Source organism: Girardinichthys multiradiatus, chromosome 11, assembly GCF_021462225.1.
Source record: "Girardinichthys multiradiatus isolate DD_20200921_A chromosome 11, DD_fGirMul_XY1, whole genome shotgun sequence".
NCBI classification, from domain to species: domain Eukaryota; kingdom Metazoa; phylum Chordata; class Actinopteri; order Cyprinodontiformes; family Goodeidae; genus Girardinichthys; species Girardinichthys multiradiatus.
This window is the reverse complement of record NC_061804.1, coordinates 11924355-11950816: the sequence shown is the minus strand read 5'-3', so window position 1 is coordinate 11950816 and position 26462 is coordinate 11924355. Positions and strand designations below refer to the sequence as shown.

Sequence of the window (26462 nt, the reverse complement as noted above, 5' to 3'; positions counted from 1 at the left end):
CTCTAATTACAGGTCCTTCTCAAAATATTAGCATATTGTGATAAAGTTCATTATTTTCCATAATGTCATGATGAAAATTTAACATTCATATATTTTAGATTCATTGCACACTAACTGAAATATTTTAGGTATTTTATTGTCTTAATACGGATGATTTTGGCATACAGCTCATGAAAATCCAAAATTCCTATCTCACAAAATTAGCATATTTCATCCGACCAATAAAAGAAAAGTGTTTTTAATACAAAAAACGTCAACCTTCAAATAATCATGTACAGTTATGCACTCAGTACTTGGTCGGGAATCCTTTTGCAGAAATGACTGCTTCAATGCGGCGTGGCATGGAGACAATCAGCCTGTGGCACTGCTGAGGTCTTATGGAGGCCCAGGATGCTTCGATAGCGGCCTTTAGCTCATCCAGAGTGTTGGGTCTTGAGTCTCTCAACGTTCTCTTCACAATATCCCACAGATTCTCTATGGGGTTCTGGTCAGGACAGTGATACCATGGTCAGTAAACCATTTACCAGTGGTTTTGGCACTGTGAGCTGGTGCCAGGTCGTGCTGAAAAATGAAATCTTCATCTCCATAAAGCTTTTCAGCAGATGGAAGCATGAAGTGCTCCAAAATCTCCTGATAGCTAGCTGCATTGACCGTGCCCTTGATAAAACACAGTGGACCAACACCAGCAGCTGACACGGCACCCCAGACCATCACTGACTGTGGGTACTTGACACTGGACCTCTGGCATTTTGGCATTTCCTTCTCCCCAGTCTTTTTCCAGACTGTGGCACCTTGATTTCCGAATGACACGCAGAATTTGCTTTCATCCAAAAAAAGTACTTTGGACCACTGAGCAACAGTCCAGTGCTGCTTCTCTGTAGCCCAGGTCAGGTGCTTCTGCCGCTGTTTCTGGTTCAAAAGTGGCTTGACCTGGGGAATGCGGCACCTGTAGCCCATTTCCTGCACACGCCTGTGCACGGTGGCTCTGGATGTTTCTACTCCAGACTCAGTCCACTGCTTCCGCAGGTCCCCCAAGGTCTGGAATCGGCCCTTCTCCACAATCTTCCTCAGGGTCCGGTCACCTCTTCTCGTTGTCCAGCGTTTTCTGCCACACTTTTTCCTTCCCACAGACTTCCCACTGATGTGCCTTGATACAGCACTCTGGGAACAGCCTATTCGTTCAGAAATTTCTTTCTGTGTCTTACCTTCTTGCTTGAGGGTGTCAATAGTGGCCTTCTGGACAGCAGTCAGGTCGGCAGTCTTACCCATGATTGGGGTTTTGAGTGATGAACCAGGCTGGGAGTTTTAAAGGCCTCAGGAATCTTTTGCAGGTGTTTAGAGTTAACTCGTTGATTCAGATGATTAGGTTCATAGCTTGTTTAGAGACCCTTTTAATGATATGCTAATTTTGTGAGATAGGAATTTTGGGTTTTTATGAGCTGTATGCCAAAATCATCCGTATTAAGACAATAAAAGACCTGAAATATTTCAGTTAGTGTGCAATTAATCTAAAATATATGAATGTTAAATTTTCATCATTACATTATGGAAAATAATGATCTTTATCACAATATGCTAATATTTTGAGAAGGACCTGTATTTAGCAGAATTTTTAAAATGTAATTTTCACATTGGCATCTCTTTGGCTCATTTTGTGCCATATGTTTATTTGTATGTGCTTTGTTGAACGATTGAAGCTCAAAATAATTTTTTCAATGCAGATTAATCGTTTAAGTTTCTGAAATTAGTCTTAAATGATGCATCTTAACCTTATGCTCTGATTTTATTTGGGACTACAAGCTATCAAGTTTTTATTTTTCTTGTTTCACCATCAGTGTGAATGAAATGTAATAGTGATTATCTTGATTGACTAATCACTATCTGGGGTTTGCTATTAACCCAAAGTAGAAGGGAAGTATCACTTTTTGTTTGTTTGTTTGTTTATTCATTGTGACTGTCAGTATTATACCATATCACGTTTTCCTAATCTCGTACAGCCCTAATAAGGCCTCACTCTTTTAAAAGTCCGTTTTCATATTTTTCACTTGAAAATTACAAATATCCAACTAACTAGTAGAATATACAGCATGCAAATGAGGGTTAGGAGTTGTGGAAGGCTCATCCTTCAGTTTTCATCTGCTTCGTGAGGCAGCAGCATTCCTAATCAAATTAATGATGAAACTGGTGAGAAAATGCAGTCAGTGAGTCACGGAGGGATGTGGGCCAAGCTTCCGGCTGTTATTAATGTGGAGTCAGGGGTTCAGAAAGGCTTCAGTGAGGCAGCATGTGACAGAACAGGAAATGCTTCATCACTATTGTCTGACCGACTAAAACAGGCAGCAGCCACACGAACGCAGACGGTTTCTGTCGGGTCTGACTGAGCAGCTGCAGGATGGAGATCAGGAATGTTATTGCATTTAAAACTCCAACAAATAAAATGTTGTTTATGATTTTTCTCTATCAAACCAGCCAATTGTAGATTTACTTAACAGAAGCAAAACCACGCAGATTCCTTCATTTGAGCTTTATCTGACTTCTTTAAAAGCTTCTTGTTGGATTTAGAAAACCACAAACTACTTTATAATTAATTTAATTAATTTCTATGGTAGATTGTTTCACTTCCTGGTGACAACTTTCATAATCACTACAATCAGGATGTCCACAAAAGGCAGTTAAAAGCCTTCAGCTGATTCAAAATGCTGCAGCAAGAGTTCTGATGAAAATTAAAAAGAGAGATCATATTTCTCCTACTTTAGCTTCCCTTCATTGGCTCCCTGTTAAATCCAGAATATAATTTAAAATTCTCCTCCTCACATATAAAGCCCTTAATGATCTAGCTCCATCATACATCAGAGATCTGATTGGTCCATATGTTCCTAACAGAGCACTTCGTTCTTAGACTGCAGGTTTACTGGTGGTTCCTAGAGTCTCTAGAAGTAGAATGGGAGGCAGATCCTTTAGTTATCAGGCTCCTCTCCTGTGGAACCAGCTCCCAGTTTTAGTCCGTGAGGCTGACACCCTGTCTACTTTTAAGGCTAGGCTTAAAACTTTCCTTTTTCATAAAGCTTATACAGGGGTTGGACAATGAAATTGAGGGTTTTGTTCTTTGACACAAAGATGAACAGGTTTTGATGTGAAATGTTTGAATCAACCCCAGAAAAAAAAAAAGATAAATAAAGGCCTTGTGAAGATACGCCTGATGCAGACCATCAAACTAGTCAGAAAATGGACCAAAAACAACTAAGTCAATGTTTTGGAGGGGACATCACAAAGTCTTGATCTAAGGAAAATTTATTATTTATCTTATTAGACAATGTACAGGGGTTGGACAATGAAACGGAAACACCTGTCATTTTAGTGTAGGAGGTTTCATGGCTAAATTGGACCAGCCTGGTAGCCAGTCTTCGTTGATTGCACATTGCACCAGTAAGAGCAGAGTGTGAAGGTTCAATTAGCAGGGGAAGAGCACAGTTTTGCTCAAAATATTGAAATGCACACAACATTATGGGTGACATACCAGAGTTCAAAAGAGGACAAATTGTTGGTGAACGTCTTGCTGGCGCATCTGTGACCAAAACAGCAAGTCTTTGTGATGTATTTAGAGCCACGGTATCCAGGGTAATGTCAGCATACCACCAAGAAGGACGAACCACATCCAACAGGATTAACTGTGGACGCAAGAGGAAGCTGTCTGAAAGGGATGTTCGGGTGCTAACCTGGATTGTATCCAAAAAACATAAAACCACGGCTGCCCAAATCACGGCAGAATTAAATGTGCACCTCAACTCTCCTGTTTCCACCAGAACTGTCCGTCGGGAGCTCCACAGGGTCAATATACACGGCTGGGCTGCTATAGCCAAACCTTTGGTCACTCATGCCAATGCCAAACGTCGGTTTCAATGGTGCAAGGAGCACAAATCTTGGGCTGTGGACAATGTGAAACATGTATTGTTCTCTGATGAGTCCACCTTTACTGTTTTCCCCACATCCGGGAGAGTTACGGTGTGGAGAAGCCCCAAAGAAGCGTACCACCCAGACTGTTGCATGCCCAGAGTGAAGCATGGGGGTGGATCAGTGATGGTGTGGGCTGCCATATCATGGCATTCCCTTGGCCCAATACTTGTGCTAGATGGGCGCGTCACTGCCAAGGACTACCAAACCATTCTTGAGGACCATGTGCATCCAATGGTTCAAACATTGTATCCTGAAGGCGGTGCCTTGTATCAGGATGACAATGCACCAATACACACAGCAAGACTGGTGAAAGATTGGTTTGATGAACATGAAAGTGAAGTTGAACATCTCCCATGGCCTGCACAGTCACCAGATCTAAATATTATTGAGCCACTTTGGGGTGTTTTGGAGGAGCGAGTCAGGAAACGTTTTCCCCCACCAGTATCACGTAGTGACCTGACCACTATCCTGCAAGAAGAATGGCTTAAAATCCCTCTGACCACTGTGCAGGACTTGTATATGTCATTCCCAAGACGAATTGACGCTGTATTGGCTGCAAAAGGAGGCCCTACACCATATTAATAAATTATTGTGGTCTAAAACCAGGTGTTTCAGTTTTATTGTCCAACCCCTGTAGTTAGAGTGGCTTAGGTTGTCCTGAGCTATCTCTGTAGTTATGCTGCTATAGGCTTAGGCTGCTGGAGGACATAATGGCCACTTTCATCCTCTTCGCTATATTCTCACACTACACTCCAATTTTGCATTATTTGCTGTTATTTCAGCTTTTAACTTTGTTCTCTCTCTATTCTCTTCCTAGAAGCTACACCTGGCCTGGTTCTGTGTCTACCTGTGACACCTTTCTGGAGAGGGGCATCATCCGAGCTTCTGCTGGCAACAACTTAATGCTCACCTTCTACAGATGATCTACATAGCCCTATCTTTCATTGTTTAACCCTTTCTCTCTCCTAGACATGGCTACTGACTGAGCTTAACTGTAACTAAATCTATGTGCTCTCTTTCAGACTCTAATTTTGAAAACTGGCTCAGAGTTTATCTGTTCTTTCTTTCTAGATGAAACGACTAAAGGAGTTACATCCATTAACATTTACTTTTCCTTCCAATAGAAAGTACTCCTGGATCAGTGCTTCTTTGTTCTTTTTGTGTCTCTGCTCTGTTCTCTCAAACCCCCAGTCGGTCGTGGCAGATGGCTGCTCACACTGAGCCTGGTTCTGGTTCTGCTGGAGGTTTCTTCCTGTTAAAAGGGAGTTTTTCCTCTCCACTGTCGCTACATGCATGCTTAGTATGAGGGATTGCTGCAAAGTCAATGCCAGTGACTGTTCACTGTCTCTACATGTTCATCCAGGAGGAGGGAATGCTGCAAGTCACTGACTGGATGCAATCTGCTGGGTTTCCTTAGATAGAAAAACTTTTTATCCAATTTGAATAAATAACTGAATCTGACTGCACTGTTCAATGGTTAGGATTAATTGGAATGTATGTACCTGACTGTTGTGAAGTGCCTTGAGACAACATGTGTTGTGAATTGGCGCTATATAAATAAACTGAATTTAATTTAATTACGCTTTAGCAAATTTCTCAGCTGATTTCAGTTATTTAAAGTGTTTTTATCACCCTGGTTGGGTTCTGTGGGTTCTTTATCAACTAGCAACGGACTTCCACAGGTCAGCAAACATTCTCTCCACTGTCATAAGCAGCATTTAATGTAATTAACATGTGATATCCTGTAATCCTCTCCGATTAACTCTGCTTTGTCTTCCTGCAGATTGTCAGTGTCGGGAAGCATGTGAAGGGATACCACTACATCATGGCCAATCTGGTGAGAGAAATCACTGCTCACTAAATCCCTTTCATGGTTTCTACCTCCATATCTTCTGCCTGCTTGGTCTTAATCCCTTATGTGTCTCCTTATATACAGTTAATGAAAATGTATGTAAGTGGTATCTGGTTGGTAGTTAATGTCTAATGGTGTAAAAGCATCAGTTCATCTGTAAATGATATAATTATCAGCCATCTCTGCTTTGTTGTCCTTCCTGTAAGATGCTTGGCTCTTGCTCAGAGTTTAAAATCTTTCACCTCGTTTCCCTTCAAGGGCTTTAAGGACATCAACCTGGAGCGCTTCATGCACGGAGGAGCCAACGTGACAGGGTTCCAGCTGGTGGACTTCAGCAACCCCATGGTCATCAAACTGATGCAGCGCTGGAACAAACTGGATCAGAGGGAATACCCAGGCTCAGACGCCCCACCAAAGGTATGGTGAAATAAAAACCTGACCAGGGGTCAGCACTAAGTTCTTCCTGCTGGCGCTGAGAGCACGGGTCTGATTTTAAACATGCGGGGCCGACTGTGCTGTCATACAGCATGATTCAGTTTAACTTTAAATTAAGAAAATGACGTTCAGACGCTGCTGTTCTGAGATGTAAGCTGTGAAGCAGCAAAACTTCTGGGTCAAACACAGATGTAGTCAGAGGTTTGCATCCACTCATCATGAGCATCCATGTCTCATCAGTTTTAGCCTTTTAATTTGAATTATTCTTTTACCGCGTGGAATTATTGTAAAAAAAAAAAAAACAGCTTTAGTGGGTTTTAAAAGCAAAACATGTGTGAGCAACTTTAAACTGATTAAGGATTTTTTTTATTCCACTCTAATTTATATGAACAGGCTAAAATATTTACATACACCCTGCAAATCTTTGGCTAAATGTCTCTTAGAAAGTTTCAGCCTAAACTCAGACTTTTTGTAGACACCAGAAAGGTTCTGGTGTCATTCTGGCAGAGTTGCTAGAGTTCATAATAATTGGTTGCTCTCCTGGAACCAATCCAGCATTTCAGTACAGTCCATACATTATCAGCAGGGTTGAGGTCCGGAATTGAACCCAGGGCAGCTCGCGCTCTACCACTGTGCTACGCACCGCACCCTAACCTGTAACTTTTACTTTCCCACCAAGGTAGGCACAGATGTTTGTGGGAGACCCAAACTGTCACCCCCAGATGGATGGACATTGGTGAAGATGTTCAGGAACAAATCGGAAACCAACAAGCCTCAAGGTTTGAGCCTGCAAGGAGCTGGAAGCCTGCTTCATCTAGGGTGAAACCAGCATCAGAAGACCCTGTTCCTAGCTAAATGTCTTCATGGGGAAAGTTTGATGGTCACACGAGACAAAGATTGAGCTGTTTTATCACAATGACAAATGACTCCTCCTATGTTTGCAGGAGTCAAGATGAGGCTTTTTTCTTCCAGTTTGTTATATTCATAAACTCAGAATTATGATGATTTTCTGCTTCCAGCCAATGAAAACACAACATTTTAGATGAAAATATAACATTTTAATACAGAAATGCGAACCTAATGAGAAGTATGTTTAATACCTGCTTAAAGGTTATTTTCAAAAGACACTTTTTACCTGGGGCTGCATGGTGGCACATTTGGTAGCACTGTTGCCTTGCAGCAAGAAGGTCCTGGATTCGACTCCTGGCCGGGGATCTTTCTGCATGGAGTTTGCATGTTCTCCCCGTGCATGCGTGGGTTCTCTCTGGGTTTTCTGGTTTCCTCCCACAGTCCAAAATCATTTTCCTTCCTTCTCTTTCCTGCTTTATTTGACCTGAATAAAGCAGGAAAGAGAAGGAAGGAGACAGCTGCAGACAGAACAACATGAGTTTAGTCAGAAGAAAGGAGAGAACATGATGACAGGACCTTCCCAAAAAATAAATAACAAACAATGAAATTACAGAAACAGGAAGAGCTGGAGCTGGAGCTCGCTGTTCTCTGTTCAGTTTTATTGTGCAAACTTAATGGAGACACATTCTGTTCATCAGAAATCTGAACCCTATCAGGGAGCTCCGGCGCTTCGCAAGTTACGTCCTTCAGCCATGCAGCGCCTGATTCAGCCACTGTTTGATGGAAGATGTGAAGATCTGTGGATGGATGGATGGATGGATGGATGGATGGATGGATGGATGTTTTTGGTTCAGATGTGTTAGCTTTAGAACCTCCAAATGCTCAACAATTTATCAATAAAGGTTTCCATAGCAACTATTATGTGAAAACATCAGAACCCCGACAAAATCCTGCATGTTCTGGACATTTGGATATTCAATATTATTAATTTTACCAATACTGAAAAAATAAATAATAGTACAAATAAACTACAAAAAAAAACTCTCAAGTATTTCTCTAAAGTGGTATTAAGGAATACATTTTTGAGGAATAAATTAGGACATGAGCTGCACGGTGGAGCAGTTGGTAGCACGGCTGACTTGTAGCAAGAACGTCCCAGGCGGGGATCTTTCTGCATGGACTTTGCATGTTCTCCCTGTGCATGCGTAGGTTCTCACCAGGTACTCCGGCTTCTACCCACAGTCCAAAAAACATGACTGTTAGGTTGATTGGTCTCTCTAAATTGTTGCCCTTTGGTGTGAACGAGTGTGTTTGTCCTGTATGTCTCTGTGTTGCCCTGCGATGGACTGGTGACCTGTCCAGGGTGAACCCCACCTCTCTCCCATAGACTGCTGGAGATAAGCACCAGCTGCCCCGTGACCCACTATGGAATAGAAGGTATAGAAGATGACAAACTGAACTTTTTATCTGACAAACGGGCCTCATTGGGACACAGATTCTGATTTACTAAATATGACTGCATGCATTGAAACCCAATCGTGTTTTTATTATTAAACAATAGAGTCAAGTTTAGGTTACTATTTAAATTTGTAAAAAGGTTTCTATTATCTATTCTATGTTATGTTCTATTTCTATTATCTTCATTTGACAGTTAACAGGTTTGAATCTGATTAATGAGAGAGCGAGATCACTATTGCAGTTTTTATTTCCGGGTATTTACTTCACACCTTTGTTCCATTTTTTAATAGAGTAGCGTTGTCGTTTAATGAGGCTTCTGCTTGTTGTTGCTCTTGCAAAGTCAACATCAAACCAGCCAAGTAGTTGAAAAAGAAGAGGAAGCTCTCTCACTTGGTTCTAGTTTGCTCATGTGGAAATGTTTTGTGCCCTGTATTCTTTCTTTTGGAACACATTGAGATGCAGCAACATGCTATTAAACTTTAATAAATTTAATTTAGTTTCATAATCACATTTTGATGCCAAACTCTGATGTTTGCTGTGTAAAAGTCAGAGGAATTGGCCATTTGGGAGGCATCTGTACACAGAAGAACACATAAGAGGTCAGGCTAAGGAGCAAACACAGATAAAAAGAGGCCTCGCCATCAGCTGTCTGTCTCTCATCCTCTGCTGTTCTATGTAGCGATGTGACAGTTTGACCCAGTTTGAATCCTTTTCAGCCACACAGATGTCAAATGGCACTAGGGCAAGGAGGTATCAAGCCATGGTGGTTTGCAAACCTCCTCCCTGGAGCAAATCTGTGTGTCCAGCAAAGATTTCTATTTTAAACCCAGAAGCAGCAGAGTGGAAGTGGTGAGAGTGGAGCTGATTCCATGCATGCATACATGTGTGTCTGATGGATTGGGCTGGGTGAAATTAAAAGTTTACCCCACAGTGTGATATTATATTATGCTCTGTGTGTGTGTGTGTGTGTGTGTGTGTGTGTGTGTGTGTGTGTGTGTTTATCCTCCCTGTATTTCTTGATAAATTGCTCTCTCCTGGAAACCCACTCAGCCTAAATTACTCTGCTCCTCACTAAGTCGTCCACAACCTGCGTCACCGTCAGCCCAACTCTCCGCTAATCAATGAACACCACGGAGGGTTAGGCTTTTCTCTGCCATGTTTACTCTCTTAACAAAATAAAAACAAACAGCAATGCTTCCCGTCTAGAAGTTCCACTTATCTGCAGGTAGGGAGTTAATGAGATGCTGCGGACAGCGAGGACAGTCCTAAAGATCTTGGACAGATTTACATCTCAGAATAGTAAGCAGAATTCCCAGTCCAGCCGGAAAAAAATCGGAAAAAGCAACAGTCCAGTCCGTTTTCATTGTTGTGCCCCATGGAATGAAACATGGACTGAACTGTATTCAATCAAAGGGGCTGGTAGAAAACTGCATCTTTAATTACGGCATTAACCGACTTTTAGTCCAACCCAGGAAGGAGGAGTCACAGCTGGAATCCCAGTGATGTCATGGAGCCACTAACAAAACACTTCTCAAGCCCCGCCTTGTTCTTATTGACCTGTGTCTTTGAAACTCACTGGTGGGTATAAGACTTTACCACTTTGAAGAATCCTTGGTTCATGTACCTGCCGATCAAGGACAAGAAAAGTTAGATAATTTTCTGTTGTTCTAGGGATCAAGCTAAACAAGGTCATGAAGACAAGCTTGTTCTATACTTTTCTTACTGAGTGTCCACAGAAGAGGAATTTGAGCCAGAGATTATCCCAGATGAAACAGTCTAGTGAAGCGGTTTTTCCCCATGCCTGAAAGAAGATGACAGAAACGTAGCATCGCATGCCTTCCTGTCCGAGTGGCAGGAGCTGCCACCTCAAGAGTCCTCAAGATAAACCTTGGTTCTTAAACATAAATATCGACATTGCATCAATTTATTGTTGTTCCTTTATTTTTATATGGTTAATTAGTTTCTTTATTCATTCATTTTGCTTGGTTGTTTAGTTGAATTGTTTCTAGTCTAGTAAAGAATTTATCTGAAATATGTTTACCTTGGAGTTGAATTGTTTTTGTTAATAAATTCTTATATTTTGGAGAGACGCTGTGGTGAATTTATTCCATGTATGTGCAATGATTGCTGTTTCAGTAACGCCGGAGCTCGAATCACTCTTTCATCTGTTGTTGTAATACCACCGCCATATTGGGCTGGTACTCCCAGGACAATACAGACCAAATGGTTATTTAATTAAATAGATAATAAAAGCATATTATTGCACAACATTACTGAGTCTAGGTAAAACTCATCTGACATCATCTCTGGGTTAGCAGCGGTTTAACTCAAGGAATGAGTCCTGCTAACATCTGCGTGTGGTGAATGGTGACGTTCTGACTCCTGCTCCTGTCCACACCTTGTGAATCTCCCCCAGACTCTTCAATGGGCTTCACTTCTTGATTCTCTGAGAGCTGCAGGTATTCCTGCTGTGTGCGCAGGGTGTTATGAGACATGCTGATGTAGGACGTGACAATCCTACGTGTTTCAGTAGAAAGCAAATGGACTAAGGTGATGAAGTCCAGTTGCCTTTTGCTGAAGCTCTTAGGAAATTATGAGATAATGGGAGTATTTTAATGTTGTAATGGGTGCTGTTGCATTTTATACCATAATATTAGTAGGACATGCTTTGACGTCAGGGAAAATGAAAAACCAAACAGCTTTGTTGTGTAAACCCACAGTCAGGAATCGCTCTGTTAATAAGATCGGATCAGCAGCTTTGGGATGCTAGTTTCAGACATTCCCCTTATTTACGATGTCTCTGTCTCTGCAGCGTCCTACAAAGTTGGACATGACCAACATAAGTTCTGACTCCGATATTTTACGCTGGCTCTCCTCTTTTCAATGCACAGGTGCAGACACTGAACAGAACATGGACATACTGTTCAGTAGGTCCACATTCCTGGATTAAAATCATTTTCTTTGGTCTGATATAATGTCCTGAGAAACTAAATTTTGTTTTATATCATCTGAAAGTAAAAAAATAAAAACTGGATTAACAGAAACAAACAGTTGAAATATATACAACTGTGTGTTTAATCAGGTTATTTTTTCTGATATTACAGTCTGTTGATCTAAAAGAGACAGAAATAGAATCTGGTATTCACTTCACCTGTCAGTGGTCATAATTTTATGCCTGATTGGTGTTCAAAAATAAACAGAAAAATTTTACACATATCTAGTTTATATGGAAGTTTGTATTTGGTGAATAACAGATAAAGATGTAACAGAACCAGATGTCAGGTTATGATTGGTTAGGTGTCCAGGGGGCGGGGTCCAGCCATGATGTCACAGCGAGCAGCAGGATAATGAATAGGATTCACCAACGGCTGCAGGCAGACCTAATACACTCCTGCTAGACAGCATAATTAATGCCAGGCTGCTTCCTGGTTGGACAAAACACCCCCTCCCAAATTAGACTGCCTCTTCGTCATTCACTTAATTAGTTCTCTGCTGTGCCACAGGTTAGTTTTAGGAAAATTTATGGCTCTTGAGGGGGAGAGAGGTTTTTGCAGAACAAATAACAGGCAGCAAAGCGTCTTCAGGTCAGAGATAAATGAGGGTAAATTTGGAGGTTTACACTGTGAGGGGATTTGCTCTGCTCTCATCTTCCTTGTCCTCAGTGTTTCCACAAAATAATGAGCGGAGTAAAACTCTTGTTCCCGTTACGTGGAAGTGCTTGGCCCTGCAGAAACTCTCCATGCCCTCTAAAAACATCTGACCAGCAGAACATTAAACCTGTTCGGCTAAATCAGCGTTTAATTGGGCTCATTCTTTACCTCGGGTCGGGTCTCTTCCCTGCAGTATGGCCTAAACAGACAGAACAGCTTACAAGGACCTTCATTTACAAAACACAGGATCTCTGCCTGCTAAGATTTACACTCTAAAAGGCCAGAGCAGAACAGTGATTCCTAATAGTTAGAACATAGAGCTACTCTAACAGTGTCTGAAAAACTTTATCTGTGAACACCTCCTTGTGTCTTCCAGTACACGTCAGCGCTGACGTACGACGGGGTGATGGTGATGGCCGAGGCCTTCAGGAGCCTGCGCAGACAAAAGGTTGACCTCTCCAGACGGGGGAATGCTGGCGACTGCCTTGCTAACCCTGCCGCCCCATGGAACCAGGGCATCGATATGGAGCGCACCCTAAAACAGGCAAGAGAAGCACAGATCTTATCGTAGAACGGGTTTGCAAAGGCAGACCCATTGCCTTTATATCTTTCACAAGGATATTAAGGCAGATTGTTGCAGGAAATGTAGTTACAGCACCTTAAATAATTATTCACCCACCATCTTCATGTTCCAGCCACAAACTTCAGTGTAATTTATTAGCATGGTATGTGAAGAAAACCTGTAAGAGGTTGCAGAAGACCTGAGACTGGTGTGGAGGTTCACCTTCCAGCAGGACAACCGCTCTAAACATACAGCCAGAGAAACAAAGAATGGCTTAAAACGATTCAGGTGGTGGAATGGCGTATTCAAAGTCCATACCTAAATTCAAATGGGACTCTGTATCGAGAATTGAAAACTGATGTTTACAGATACTGTCCTGTCAGGTGGAGAAATACCCACAAGGATTTACAGCTAGAACGGCTTTGAAAAGTTATTCTATACCTTTACTGACTCAGGGGGGCTAACTACAAATGCATGCCACACCTTTCAGATCCCTGTTTGTAAAAATCCCCAGAAAATGAACTGATGTTTGCAGTTGTAATGTGACAGAATGAGGAAAAGTTCTGCAAGACTCTGTATGCAATGTTTAGAGAGCAGAGATCTGTCTCACTGTCACTATCTCTAAGGATTGATCTGACTCTGTGTATTTCACGGTGGTCAACGCTGATGTTCTGTCTCCAGAAGGTCCCTCACCCTTTCTTTACAGCAGATGCATCTGTTTGTCCCCCTCTGCATCCTGTCACTCTGTATCTGTGTGTGTTTTTATCTCCCCCTTTGTGCAGGTCCGGCTGCAGGGATTAACAGGTAATGTTCAGTTTGACCACTATGGCCGAAGGGTCAACTACACTATGGACGTTTTTGAGCTGAAGAATAATGGACCCAGAAGGGTGAGACATAAAAACACAGTACAAACTGTTACAGATTCAGTCATTTTAATGTGGGGCTTTTCATGGTTTATTTGAACAGTATCTTTCCAGGGTGGGATGATTATACTGCATACAGCTCTGATGATTTTTAAACACAAGAACCGACAGCAACAGATTTAAATCTATTTTCGATTTTAATTAATCGCAACTGATAAGTGGTGCTGAAGGTTCTAGATTATGTCTAAACCCAACAAGGCCTACAGACATTTCTTTCGTGCTCCTGACTGACTGCAGCTGGTGGTTTCTCTTTGAAGCATAAAAAAGATTAGCTTGACAGCTCGCCTTGGATTGACCAACACTAAGGTCAATGGGAAAGGTCAAGACCTCGATGAGACTCAGATGGGTCAGCACTTTGCCAAGAAGACCCCCCCTGTCCCCTATAGTTAGGATGTTCAGGAATAAGGAACAACCAAGGTTCCAACTTGGTGGTTGTGGAATGGACTGACAGGGTCCTATCCAAGAAACAATCCCCTGCTCCAAAGCTGACACTTTTAATTATCGACTGAAATCAGCAGCAGTCCACTTGCCAAATGTTTTTAGCAGAAAAGTTTGATGGTCAGATAGACAAAGATCTAGCTGTTTGGCCACAACGACAAGATGTATGTTTGGAGGAATAAATGTGAAGCTTTTAAACCTAAGACCACTGTTCTAACTGTCAAGCATGGTGGGTGTATGTCTCATTGCCGGGGGTACTGCACAAAGTGAATGGAACAATAAAAAGGATATGTACCTCCAGTTTGTTCAACTTTGACTTAAATCAAAAGATAAAGGGTCGAAACTAGGACCATCAGATGAACAGGACAATGAACCGAAAACAGAGATCCAAATTGGTTTTAAGGTGGAAACCGACCCAGAGTGATGGCAGCAGCTTGTTGACTGCTGTGCTGTGAAGGTACAACTTGCTATGAAACACTGAATTAAATATTAATGGGGATGTGTAGTAATATTTATGCCTTTTATACTTAATTTAGACCCTGTAAGGATGACATAAGATTCATCCAATTCTTCTTTAATTAGTTTTATGTCTAATCATACCACCCTGGAAAAGAACTGTTAAAATGCGTCATTAAAAGCCCCAAAGTAAGATTACATTAATGTCAGTGAGTTGATGTACATTTCTGACCTAAACTGTGTCTAAAAAGTGGATAACAATACAAATAAGTACCTGCACATTTTCTGAATGGGCTCGATGTGTGAGGACCACATAACTGATGGTGAATTGTCAAGCATGATGGTGGTAGGATCATGATTAGGATCTATTTTACTGCCAGTGGCACTGTTGCATAGCACACTGTGTCATGCCGTATCTGGAAAAATAAAGAAAGAGACTACCTCAGATTTCCCAGACTTGACTTCTGATCCCTAGCTAGATGGTTGAAGCTTGGACACAGTTGCACGTTCTACCAGGAACATGGACTCAAACACACATCCGTCGTAGTTTTTGAGTGGGTGAGCTGGCTTACAAACAGCCTTCCCAAAGCTCTGACCTGAAATCTGTTGAAAATTTTTGGGCAAGACTTGACAGCCTGGTCAGAGACCAGAAAACAACCAATTCAAATAAATCTTTCCTCTTTTGCTGGGAACAATGTTCAAATATCCAGCCAGAATGATGACAGAAGCTTTGTGGTGATCATGTGCTATAGGTCCAACGTGCTTAGAGACATTTAGACAAATATTAGTGGTGATGTATTGATATATAATGTACAGTATATTGTTTATACATTTGACCCTGTGCGGATTAGAAGAAGTAAGGACTGCATAAGAATCATGCAATATTTTTCTAGAACATGGATGGATGGACGGACGGACTCACTCTCCCACATCCTCATTCTTTGCCTTTGTCCCAGTGACCCCACCACTTTCCATGAGCAACAATCTCGATCAGAACAATCAATTGTGGGTTTGACGGACAGTGAAAGTCCATCCATGTTGCAAATATATTATTAGGAAGCAGAACTTTTATGCACAGTCCTATAAATATTAATACTGGATCAAAATAGTACATTGCGATTGAGATTTTGCACACACTGGAATTGTGTATCATGATGTTGTGCAGCACTAGAAGTAATCCACATAATCGTGGATTTTGTGCTGGAGTCAGTCCTTCAGTGGGCAAACAGAACTGATGCTTGGTAAGGCCTGGATCTCCAAACTCTACTGGGTTTACTTTGGATTAATCTAAAGATGTCAGGGTCCTCTCACCTGTAGCTTCTCATCAGAGCTGCGGCATCAGCTGCTTAAAAATGGGTCAAATCTAAATTCCTCTGTTCTTCATTGTCTATAAGTATAATATCAGAGCTCTGTCCAGGTTGTGTTGTTATATGAAGTGGTTTAGGGTTGGTAGTATTTAATGTCTATTGTGCTATTTTCTGTTATCATAAGCAAGGTGTAAAAAAACATCCTTTGCAGGCATCTTTGCCCCGGGTCTGAGAGGATGGATATGTGTTGAAGAAATTGAGGCAAAAGAAGGAGTAAGAGTGTAGTTGAGAGAGTGATGGGGAGAGGATGAAATGAAACAGAAGGCAATCAAGGTAGGCTGCTAGAGGAGAGGGAGAAGAGGAGTTCCCATCAATCAAAAGCTGCTTTGGCCTGTCCTGCTCCACCACAGTGAGGGCTGTTTCAGGATGCAATCCATGTGTGGGAACAAGTGTGTGTTTGTGCAGGGTCAAAGCCTCTCCCCACATTTTCCATGTTCTTCAATCATTCTGAGGCCTCAGCACACACGAGGCGTCAGCACTCTACATCCCCACTACCTCCAGTCTGGATGAATTATGGCTGTTTACAGCTGCTGTCAAAGCCTTTGCACACTCTATGATCGGTATATCAATCTGACACAATATTGCTTTTCAGATACCGGCTTTTTACCATAAAATCAGGTATTGCCCATTCCAAGCCTTCATCTTCTGACATTCCCTAGTCACAATATCCCAATATGGGGACTGCAACACATCCTGTCTGTCAGTTCCTGTCAGTTGTATTGATCCCAGAGGACCTCTGGAAACAGACTCTTAACATCAGCTCAATGTAAAGATGAAAAGAGATCTTAAAACTTTTATGGTTAAAATGGTACCACAGAATGCAAGCTGGTGCTGGACTCAACATCTGAAATCATTTAAGTTTGGAGAATAAGGAAGAACATTTCAGGTAGGAGTAAAGTTAAAGGCTAGTTACATTTGGAACTATTCAGAGTGGATTTTAACCAGAAACCAGTCCAATCTCAAATGTCAGTAATTTTCAGAGGCACGAGCAGCTCACTTTGACATACCAATGAAGACGTTGCACAGGATAGATGTGCTGCTAAATGGTTAAAATAAACTAAATTAATTAATAATTAAGAACCATAAACTGATAAATTACATAAGAACTAATGAGGAACTAGTCAATGATTACGTTTGTAACTAGGGATCCCATTCGGTTCATTAAATTAAATTGTTGATCAGAAACAAATAATTGTTCATACTAACTGCTATATATTAACTGTTAATGCTAAATGCAAGTAGAAAACTTCATACATTTATCTAAAGTGCCAGAAATTAGATATCGTTAAAATGCAATATTTTCTAATTATTTGCTAGGATCAAATGGTTTTATAACCACGTTTTAAATTGTGTTTAAGTAGGTAATGGTCAGTTTAAAAATATTAAGGAATGTATCAGAAACGGAATACTGTTAAATGCAAATTACTAAGATGAACTACGTGATCGGGTTTTTTTTTGTCATTTAATACATATCAAATTATACAGTAAATATAAACCATCTGATAAGCACATTTAAAATTATGTTTCTTTGAAGATTTTTTTGCGGGCTTCATTCAAAGTAGTCAGACAGGAAATGGCCAGAGAGAAGGGGGGAAGCCATGCAGCGAAGGGTTCAAAGGTCAGGAATCTACCCTGGACGGCTGTGCTGGGATCTAACGGCCTCCGTGGGTTGCCAGTCCCACCGCTATCCCACGCTCTGCCCCACAGTGACGTTTAACCAACAACTGATGAAATGCTAGTCCTAATGTGGGAACATTTAATGAATTGCAAAGTACGATGATTAGTTAATAGTCCACTTAAAATGAGCAAGGAGCTAAAAAATGTAATGCAAATTGCTCTTGATAATTTTGTTATCACATTTTGTTTAATAGGTAATGATTAAATTAGAAATATTGACCAATTTGTTTATTTTGATTCATTTGTAATGTATAATAAACTTATGAGAGCCCAACTGTTATGTAATCAGCTCTTTCATCATTTTTTATCATAAGCTCGTGGCTCGTCGTCTTCTGCTTTATCCGGGACCGGGTCGCGGGGGCAGCAGACTCAGCAGAGACGCCCAGACGTCCCTCTCCCCAGACACCTCCTCCAGCTCCTCCAGGGGGAGCCCAAGGCGTACCCTGGCCAGCCAAGAGACATAGTCCCTCCAGGGTGTCCTGGGCCGTCCCCTGGGCCTCCTCCCGGTGGGACGTGCCTGGAACACCTCCCGAGGAAGGCGTCCAGGAGGCATCCGGTATAGATGCCCGAGCCACCTCAACTGGCTCCTCTCGATGTGGAGGAGCAGCGACTCTACTCTGAGCCCCTCCCGGATGGCTGAGCTCCTCACCCTATCTCTAAGGGAGTGCCATGCCACCCTACGGAGGAAGCTCATTTCAGCCACTTGTATCCAGGATCTCGTTCTTTCGGTCATGACCCAAAGTTCATGGCCACAGGTGAGGGTAGGAATGTAGACCGACCGGTAAATCGAGAGCTTCACTTATCGGCTCAGCTCTCTCTTCACCACAGCGTCCCCATTACTGCAGCAGCTGGACCGATCCGTCTGTCGATCTCCTGCTCCATTCTTCCCTCACTCATGAACAAGACCCCGAGATACTTAAACTCCTCCACTTGAGGCAGGAACTCCCCTCCAACCTGAAGAGGACAAGCCACCCTTTTCCGGTCGAGAACCATAGCCTCGGACTTGGAGGAGCTGATCCTCATCCCAGCCGCTTCACACTCGGCTGCGAACCGCCCCAGCGCATGCTGTAGGTCTTGGCTAGAGGGGCCCAGCAGGACCACGTCATCTGCAAAAAGAAGAGACAAAATCCTCTGGTCCTCCAACCAGACCCCCTCCGGCCCTTGCCCGCGCCTAGGGCCAGAGCTAAGGGCTTTTTATCATAAGCTTTTAAACAAAATATGATCAAAATTTCAACATTTGTCAATAATTAATTACCAAATAATACCATGTTGGTTTATTTTTAGCTAGAGCAAAGTGTGTGCTCCTTAATGTAAACTGTAAACATTTTATTCTGACATAAAATTGTAAACACATTTACCTAATCAGTATCGTCAGGATCATAGTGGCCTATGCACGGTATATTTGAACACAGCATACAGATAATTGCATTGTGCAATGTTAATTGTCCTGAGAAGACCAAAACTGAACTGAAATGACTGGTGATGAACCTTCCTGATGGAGACCCACCTGACATTCATGGAATGAGTTTTATAAAACAAATTAGATTATGGACTTTTTTACTGATCAAAATCCCATTATTTGGCTAATGCATTAGACTGTTTTACTCACAAAGCAAGCTTCATGTCAACATTGTGTGAAAAGCTTTGTCACACTATGTTAGCTGTCTGAGAACACTCAGAGGTTCTCTGTTCTGTCACCCAGAACATCTTCAGTAAACTTTGATGATACTCTGTCGATAATAATTAATTTCCCAGATAGAGTTGTGCATATGAGTTGAGTATTAGTACATTAGTTTTCTCATGCTTTGTTCTCCCTGCAGATTGGCTATTGGAATGATGCAGACAAACTGGTGCTCATCCAAGACTCCCCGCTGCTTCCAAATGACACCACTGGCATGGAAAACCGAACTGTTATTGTTACTACCATCATGGTAAGAGACCAGCATGCGCTTGCCAGCACATACACTCACGCATGCAGCGCTTTATCTATGATTAAATCTGTAATATTTCAGAGGTGCTTGCAGGTCATTTTCTCAGTTTCTCAGACACCTTTTATGCTAAACTGGCTTCTTTTAAAGGTTTTTATGAATACATTTTTCATTGCAATGCCGTGAATACAGCTTTTTTACTATTTCTGCTACAAATCAAAAACAGTTTAGCTAAAACATGCTTAGTTACAATTGTATTCAGCCAATAAACTCATGAAAGATTGGTTTTATTTATGAAATTGTAAGTTCTGTTTAAGCATCAATCGAATATAGAACAAGTTTCCACTATTTGAATGCAGATTTTGTTCTTTTATAGCAACAATAAGCTGCCAACAGCACAGCCAAACAACAAAACGATCAGAATATTTTAAGCATTTGTCATACTGAATGGCCGTTGCATGGCATGTGAATCTTTGGCTGTAACAGTGACTCTAAGATGGCTGACTTGAGTTTTGCAGCCAGATGTTGAGCGTTATATGTAGCAGCAGAGTGGAGGAAGAAAGGAAGGAAGGAGGTGGGAAATCGAGAGTCACAGCTCAGCACAATCCTCCCTCTTTTCAGCCCCTGATGAGGAACCCCATTTTAAGAAACTGATCCCCAGTTGGACGCAAGCAGCATATGAAAGTTCTTAATGGCAGAGTGATGGACACAACATCCAGAGCCGAAATGAGGCCCTAAAGAACCTGGGCAAGAGGAGAGACACAGCAGCTATGTTAATGGACCCCCTGTTCAGAAATCTGAGAAAGAAATGGAGCCACTCAGAGCTGTAATGAAGCCCCTGGAGAGGAAAATGAAATGCATATGAAGGAAAAAGCTGTTTGATTTTTGTTTTTTAGAGAAGTGCTCATGGATGGACATCTTTTAAAACTGAAATGGGTCTCCAACTCCTAACAGCACACTGTCTCTTCACAAACAAGCTCCCATTTCAACTGTACTGTACACCTTTATGTTAGTGAGTGTTTGTGTTTGCAGCCAGTGTCACACAGTGGTCCATGTAGGTGTAAAACTGGATGTTTTTCTCAAAGACTGATGGAGCCTGGACTGTATAGTAACAAAATTGCTGTTTGCTCTAAATCTGTCACTTTGTCAGACTACCTGCTCTTACTTAGAATATATTACACACTCAGAGGACATCCTCTAAGCCTTAAAACAGTTTAGAAAGACTAATGCTCCCATAATCATCCCAATTCATATCCGTCACGTTTCTATGTAGCATGGTTTTACAGTTTCTCTGTGACGGCTTCTTTTCATTGCTCCTTTTAATGTTGGATCAGCATGTTTGTCAGTGGTGTGTTTGGCACAGACTCAGTGAAACACCTAATGTTACCTATTTGTCTTTTAAAATTTGAGGATCCTTCATTTTTTGTACCAAATGAGGAGTGGCTAGATTAATATAAACTAATGATATCTTGCAACTGTGTTTGGACTACACACAGAGGCATGAAATCTGTTTCACTTTTAAGATTGATTGGATTCAAAGAAAGTTTGCAGCTCTAAAATTTACTAAATCTCTGTGTTCTCTTAAATTAAACATAACTATAGCTGATATGCAATGTGGAATCCTTATGTGAAAAAAAACAAGAGCAAAATAACTAGTTCAAAACTGTTCCTATCCTTCATGTGACATGTATCATGTTCCATTCAACTGGAGAACAATAGTTAAAATATAAAAGTGTTAGGAGAGATTAAGTATTTTCACACCTGTGATTTAGTCATCCTTGTTCACTCTTGTCCTTGTTGCCAATGTTCTTTAAATCTTTAAATTACCTTGAATCTTTTTAGCTTTTAGGTCAACTCTGGTGCAGATGGTTGTTAGCTTGACTTTAGCTAAATAGCTCAATCGCTGTTAGATTGACTCTAGCTAGCTGTTAGATTTTCATTAGTTTGCTGCTAGGATAAACAAAAACATTTTAGCTTTGCTTCCTTAGAGACTTCGTGAAGATTTTGTCCACTTCAAACTCAGATCACTCTGACTGTTGCCCACTGCAGGTAAGATATGGTCTGTCTACTCTGCACAGCTCCAGTTAAACAATAAACACCTTTATGCCAACTTTTTCTATTTCCATTCATTAGCTCATTTGTTTATTATCCTTATCTTCAAATTCTGTACTTCGGACAGTCTGTCTAAAAACAAAAAAACAGTCAAATCATTCTAACAAAGTAAAGTTAAAATAATAAAGTTGGTGTGTTTAATTTTAAACATAAGTTGTATGTAAACTTAGAGGAGCTATAAAGGGTGTTTGCAGTTTTTAAAACAAGGTTCTAGTGTTTTCACAGTGGGGTTTTTATTCCCCCAATCATTGTGTTTTGTTTGTCTGAAGGTTGAAGCGCTGAAACGTAACAGACATCTGTGAGGTCTCTGGTTGTTTCTGCCTGGAAGAGTAACGCACCAACAGAATTGGACAGGGACAAAGTCTGACTGTCATTATATTGACCAGATTGAGCCTAAAGCGTTCATGGACTTTAAATTCCTCCAGTGCAATTTAAACCTGGCTCACTACCGATTTGCCACAAAGAACAAACTGTAGAGAAGCTCCCAGTGTGATTCCGCCTCTGCAAGAAATTCTGGGCCGTGACGAAAATGTTTTATTTTGTGGGGCAGAGTGCAGTGGAGTACTTAAACTGCTTCTAAAGCCATCCAACAAAGAACACTATTATATTATTACTATATAAAGACACAATTTTATGCACGATGTGGCTGCAAGGATTTATTCTTTTTTTTTCTACATGCTAATTATTTCAGAAAACTTGACTGGCTGGCTTTCTTGTACTGTTAATGTGTGTACATTACGTCAGATGCTCTGGTACCCTAGAAGACAGATTACATCGCAACTGAACAGGGATTAATAATCTAAAACTGGGACGTTGTATTATCATGGTTACGCTGATAATAGTAAGACCCTGAAAGTTTTTAAGTTGCATTGGAGAGCAATTTATAAAGAGTATCTTAATTGAATTTCTTCAAATTTTAGTGTGAAAAAAGAAAAAAATGCAGTTTTTTCAAAGTTCATCTCATTCTCATTTTGTTTTGTGAACTGAATGTTAAACTCTCAGTTGTTTCAGAAGAAAGCTTGAAAATTTAACCTAAGATTCATTTTAAACAGTGTATAGTCTTTTTATCTTAAAAGATCCACATGTACATGTTATTTCCTGATTTTGTGGGGAACACTGTCTGGATGAGTGCTGAGATTCATCATGGTGATCTTAAACCTCGTTAAGACCACAGCATCCCTCTGCAGCCCCACACCGAGGACTCTTCAGGTGGATTAAAACAGCACAGGGAACATGTAAAAACCATTCATGGGCGTTTTAAAGTGTTTCGTCTTTCGTTCAGAGAAATAAAAACTACAATAATGCCTCGAGTGGAATGAGTCACAGCTCAGAGCGCACTGATGTATGTTTGGACTGAGTCATTTGGACTGCTGACCATCTATCTGCTGCTGATTACTGCTTCTGACCAAACAGAACGAGCAGCAGAGTGTTTGTCCTGCACACAGCACAAACACTCAAACACAGACCCAAACAGGCAGACCTTGCGTTTAGCAAACAGGTCCCTTGTGGGTACATACTGTATGTGGGTATACGTATGGATTTGTGTTGTGTTTGTTTTGGACCGGGTGTTTAATTAGTGTCATAAGGCGGAGAGTGAAGCGGTGATTATTGACCAGGCTGTCAGCCGTGCTGGCCTTTACTGGGAACACCTCTGAAGGATTGTTCTCTCTTTCTCTCTTTCGTGCCAGAAACACTGACTGCCTCCCTCATCTTAACCCCCCCACTTCACCTCCCTATACCGGTTTGTGCTGTCAGAACCCATCTTTCAGAAACAACATGAATCACAACTCTGATCCACCCAGTATGCATGAACAACTCTGGTATATTTAACCCTCACCATTGAGATATAGTATAGAGACATAGTTTTATCCACTTCATTGTATTTTTATTGGGATTTTATGTGAGAGACCAACACAAAGTAGTGCAGCATCGTGAAGTGGAAGGAAAATGATTCATGGTTTACAACATTTTCTGCAAATAACAATCTAAAAATGTGGCAGGTGTATATATATATTCAGTCCCCTGAGTCAGTACCATGTAGAATCACCTCTGGCTGCAGGTTTTTGGGGTTTCTCTATCAGCTTTGAACATCTACCGACTGACATTTGTTGCCTATTTTTCTTTATGAAACGTGGTCAAATTGGATGGAGAACATCTGTGAACATCAGTTTTCAAACCTCGCCACAAATTCTCATTTAGATTTAGATTTGGACTTTGACTAGGCCAGTCTAACACATGAGTATGCTTTGATCTTATCCATCCCACTGTAGCTCTGGTTGTATGTTCAGGGTGGTTCTCCTGCTGGAAGGTGAACCTCCACCCCAGTCTCAGGTCTTCTGCAGTCTCTAACAGGTTTTCTTCCAGGATTGTCCTGGATTTAGCTCCATCCTTGCTTCCATCAACCCTGACCAGCTTCCTCGTCCCTGCTGAAGAAAAGCATCCCCGCTTGATGCTGCCACTATGGTGTTTCATTTTGGTGATGGCATGCTCAGGGTGATGTGTGTTGTTTGTTTCTTTCCAAGCTCTCCACTGTGTCTTCTACATGGCTTGTGACAAACTGCAAACAAGAATTTTGATGGTTTTCTTTTAACAATGGCTTTCTTATTGCCACTTTTCCAAAAACGGCAGATTTTCAAGTGCACAACTAACAGAGTCTCCCACCTGAGCCAAAGATCTATGCAGCTCCTCCAGAGATATTGTGGCCCTCTTGGCTGCTTCTCTGATTAATGCGCTCCTTGTCCAGCCTACCAGTTAAGGTGGGCATGCATGTCCTGTCTCCATGTCCAGATGATAGATTGAACAGAACTCTGTGAGATGTTCAAAGCTCAGGATATTGTTGTAGAACCTAACCCAGCTTTAAACTTCTCCAGAACCTTCTCCCTGAGCTGCCTGCTATGTTGCTTGGTTTTCATAATGTTGTTTGTTCTCTGAAGTTCTCTAAAGAACCTTTGAGACCTTCATAGAACATCTGCAGTTAAATCGCACAGCTGGCCTCGGTTGGTTGAACTGGGTTTTAATGAGTGGTCTTAGTGCAAAGAGTTCTGAAAACACTTGCATGCCACAAAATTGTTAAAACTATGTATAATTTTTCTTACAGTTTCCAATTATGTTCTATGTTGGTCTGTCACACGTCATCCCAGTAAAATACAGTGAAGCTTGTGGCTGTAATGTGAGAAGATGTGGACACATTCAGGATGTCTGAGTTGGTTTGCAAGGCGTTGTGTCTTCTGTTAAACATTATTAGAATATTAATATATAAAAGAATATGAATATATAAAAAGAAATGTGGACCCCCTTTCGGTTTGGTGTTCATGTTTTTGAAGATGCACCTTTCATCCATGTTACTCTGACTGACTGGCATCAGGTCTGGTCCTGCTGTCATCCATCCAGATTAAATGAGGTGCGTAGTTTGTCTGAGCAGGTAGCTGCTCATGTGTCACCTCTGGAAGTGCTGCAGGGCATCGTGTGGAAACACAAACAGCTCAGAAACATCTCAGCTGCACAGTTAAGGGGTTACCAAGACCTTTACTATACGTCTACAGGTAGAGGTGACAGGGGGATGACTTTATGGGTTACAATCCCCAGAAGGTACTTTATGGGTGTACCAGCATAGACAGATACAGTTCATCTGCTTTATTCTATTTAAAGGAGCATCTCAATAGATTAGAACATCATTAAAAAAAATTTTTTTTTCAGAAATTCAGAAAACAAATTTCAAATCCATTTCTTTCCTTAAAACATGAATTTCTTGTGATTGATCACATTTTTTAGTTCAACTTCACTATCAGCTCCCAGTCCTGCAGAATAAAGAAATAATTTTAATAGAACTTGTCTGACAACATGAAGTAGGCGCTACGTTCTTAAAAAGCAACATATGATGCCCTGATCTAAATGACCAAAATTACAGTGATACCATGGTGAATAATGTTGGTATTGGTACTGTTGGCAGTGTGGGCCGGTACTAAGTCCTGCTGGTAAATTAAATCCATCTCCATAAAGCTTGTCAGCAGAACAAACTATGAAGAACCTTAAAATGTACTGGTAGATGGATGAGCTGACTTTGGACTTCAGAAAGTCAAGTGGACCAGAACCAGCAGATGACATGGCCACCCAAATCATTACTGACTGTGAAAATTCACCCTGGATCTCAAGCAGCTTGGATTCTGTGCCTCTCCACTCTTTCTCCAGACTGTAGGACCTTGAATTCCAGATGCAAAATTGACCTTCATGTGAAAAGAGGACTTTGGACCACTGAGGAACAGCCCAGTCCTTTTTCTCCTTAGCCCAGGTGAGACTATTCTGACGTCTGTGTTTCTGGACAGCTGTAGCCCAATTCCTGCCTAAGCCTGTGCGTAGCAGCTCTTGAAGTTCTGACTCCAGCTGCAGTCCAGGCCTTATGATCTCCTCTAAATTCTTTAATGGATCTTACTTCACAGTCCTCTCAAGGTTGCAGTTATGCCTGTTGCTTATGCAGCTTCTTCTACCTCGTTTATTCCTTCCACTTAACTTTCCATTAATATACTTGGATACAACACTCTGTTAAGGTAATGGGTTTTTATTAGCTGTGAGCCAGAATCAGCAAAATTACCATAAATTAATGCTTTCAGTAAATGAGCTTGAAGGATGAGATTGTGTGAGAAAAAAAGCAGCTCAAGTCCAAAGAACAAAGACCTTAAGAAACTTTGGAGAACTATCGATGAAGATGACCTGTAAAATTCCGAGAAAGATTCTCCTTTGGGAAATATGAAGAAATTGGGACTGCTCTGAAACTTCTGCCTCTTCTTATTGTTACATTGTGGGG

At 41.3% G+C, this 26462-nt stretch overlaps 1 protein-coding gene across 3 annotated transcripts in view; it reads left to right on the top strand.

Moving 5' to 3' along the window:
• The window catches only part of gria4b (glutamate receptor, ionotropic, AMPA 4b), a 161439-nt gene that overhangs the window by 85332 nt on the left and 49645 nt on the right, over window positions 1–26462 (top strand). For 2 of the 3 annotated variants that reach the window (XM_047378712.1, XM_047378711.1), the window contains exons 5-9: window positions 5738–5791; window positions 6065–6223; window positions 12575–12742; window positions 13543–13647; window positions 19442–19552. In XM_047378712.1, coding sequence (XP_047234668.1) covers window positions 5738–5791; window positions 6065–6223; window positions 12575–12742; window positions 13543–13647; window positions 19442–19552 — 597 coding nt within the window. Of the gene's footprint in view, window positions 1–5737; window positions 5792–6064; window positions 6224–12574; window positions 12743–13542; window positions 13648–19441; window positions 19553–20170; window positions 21660–26462 lie in introns of those variants that run through there. The other variant, XM_047378713.1, reaches the window with a different exon arrangement.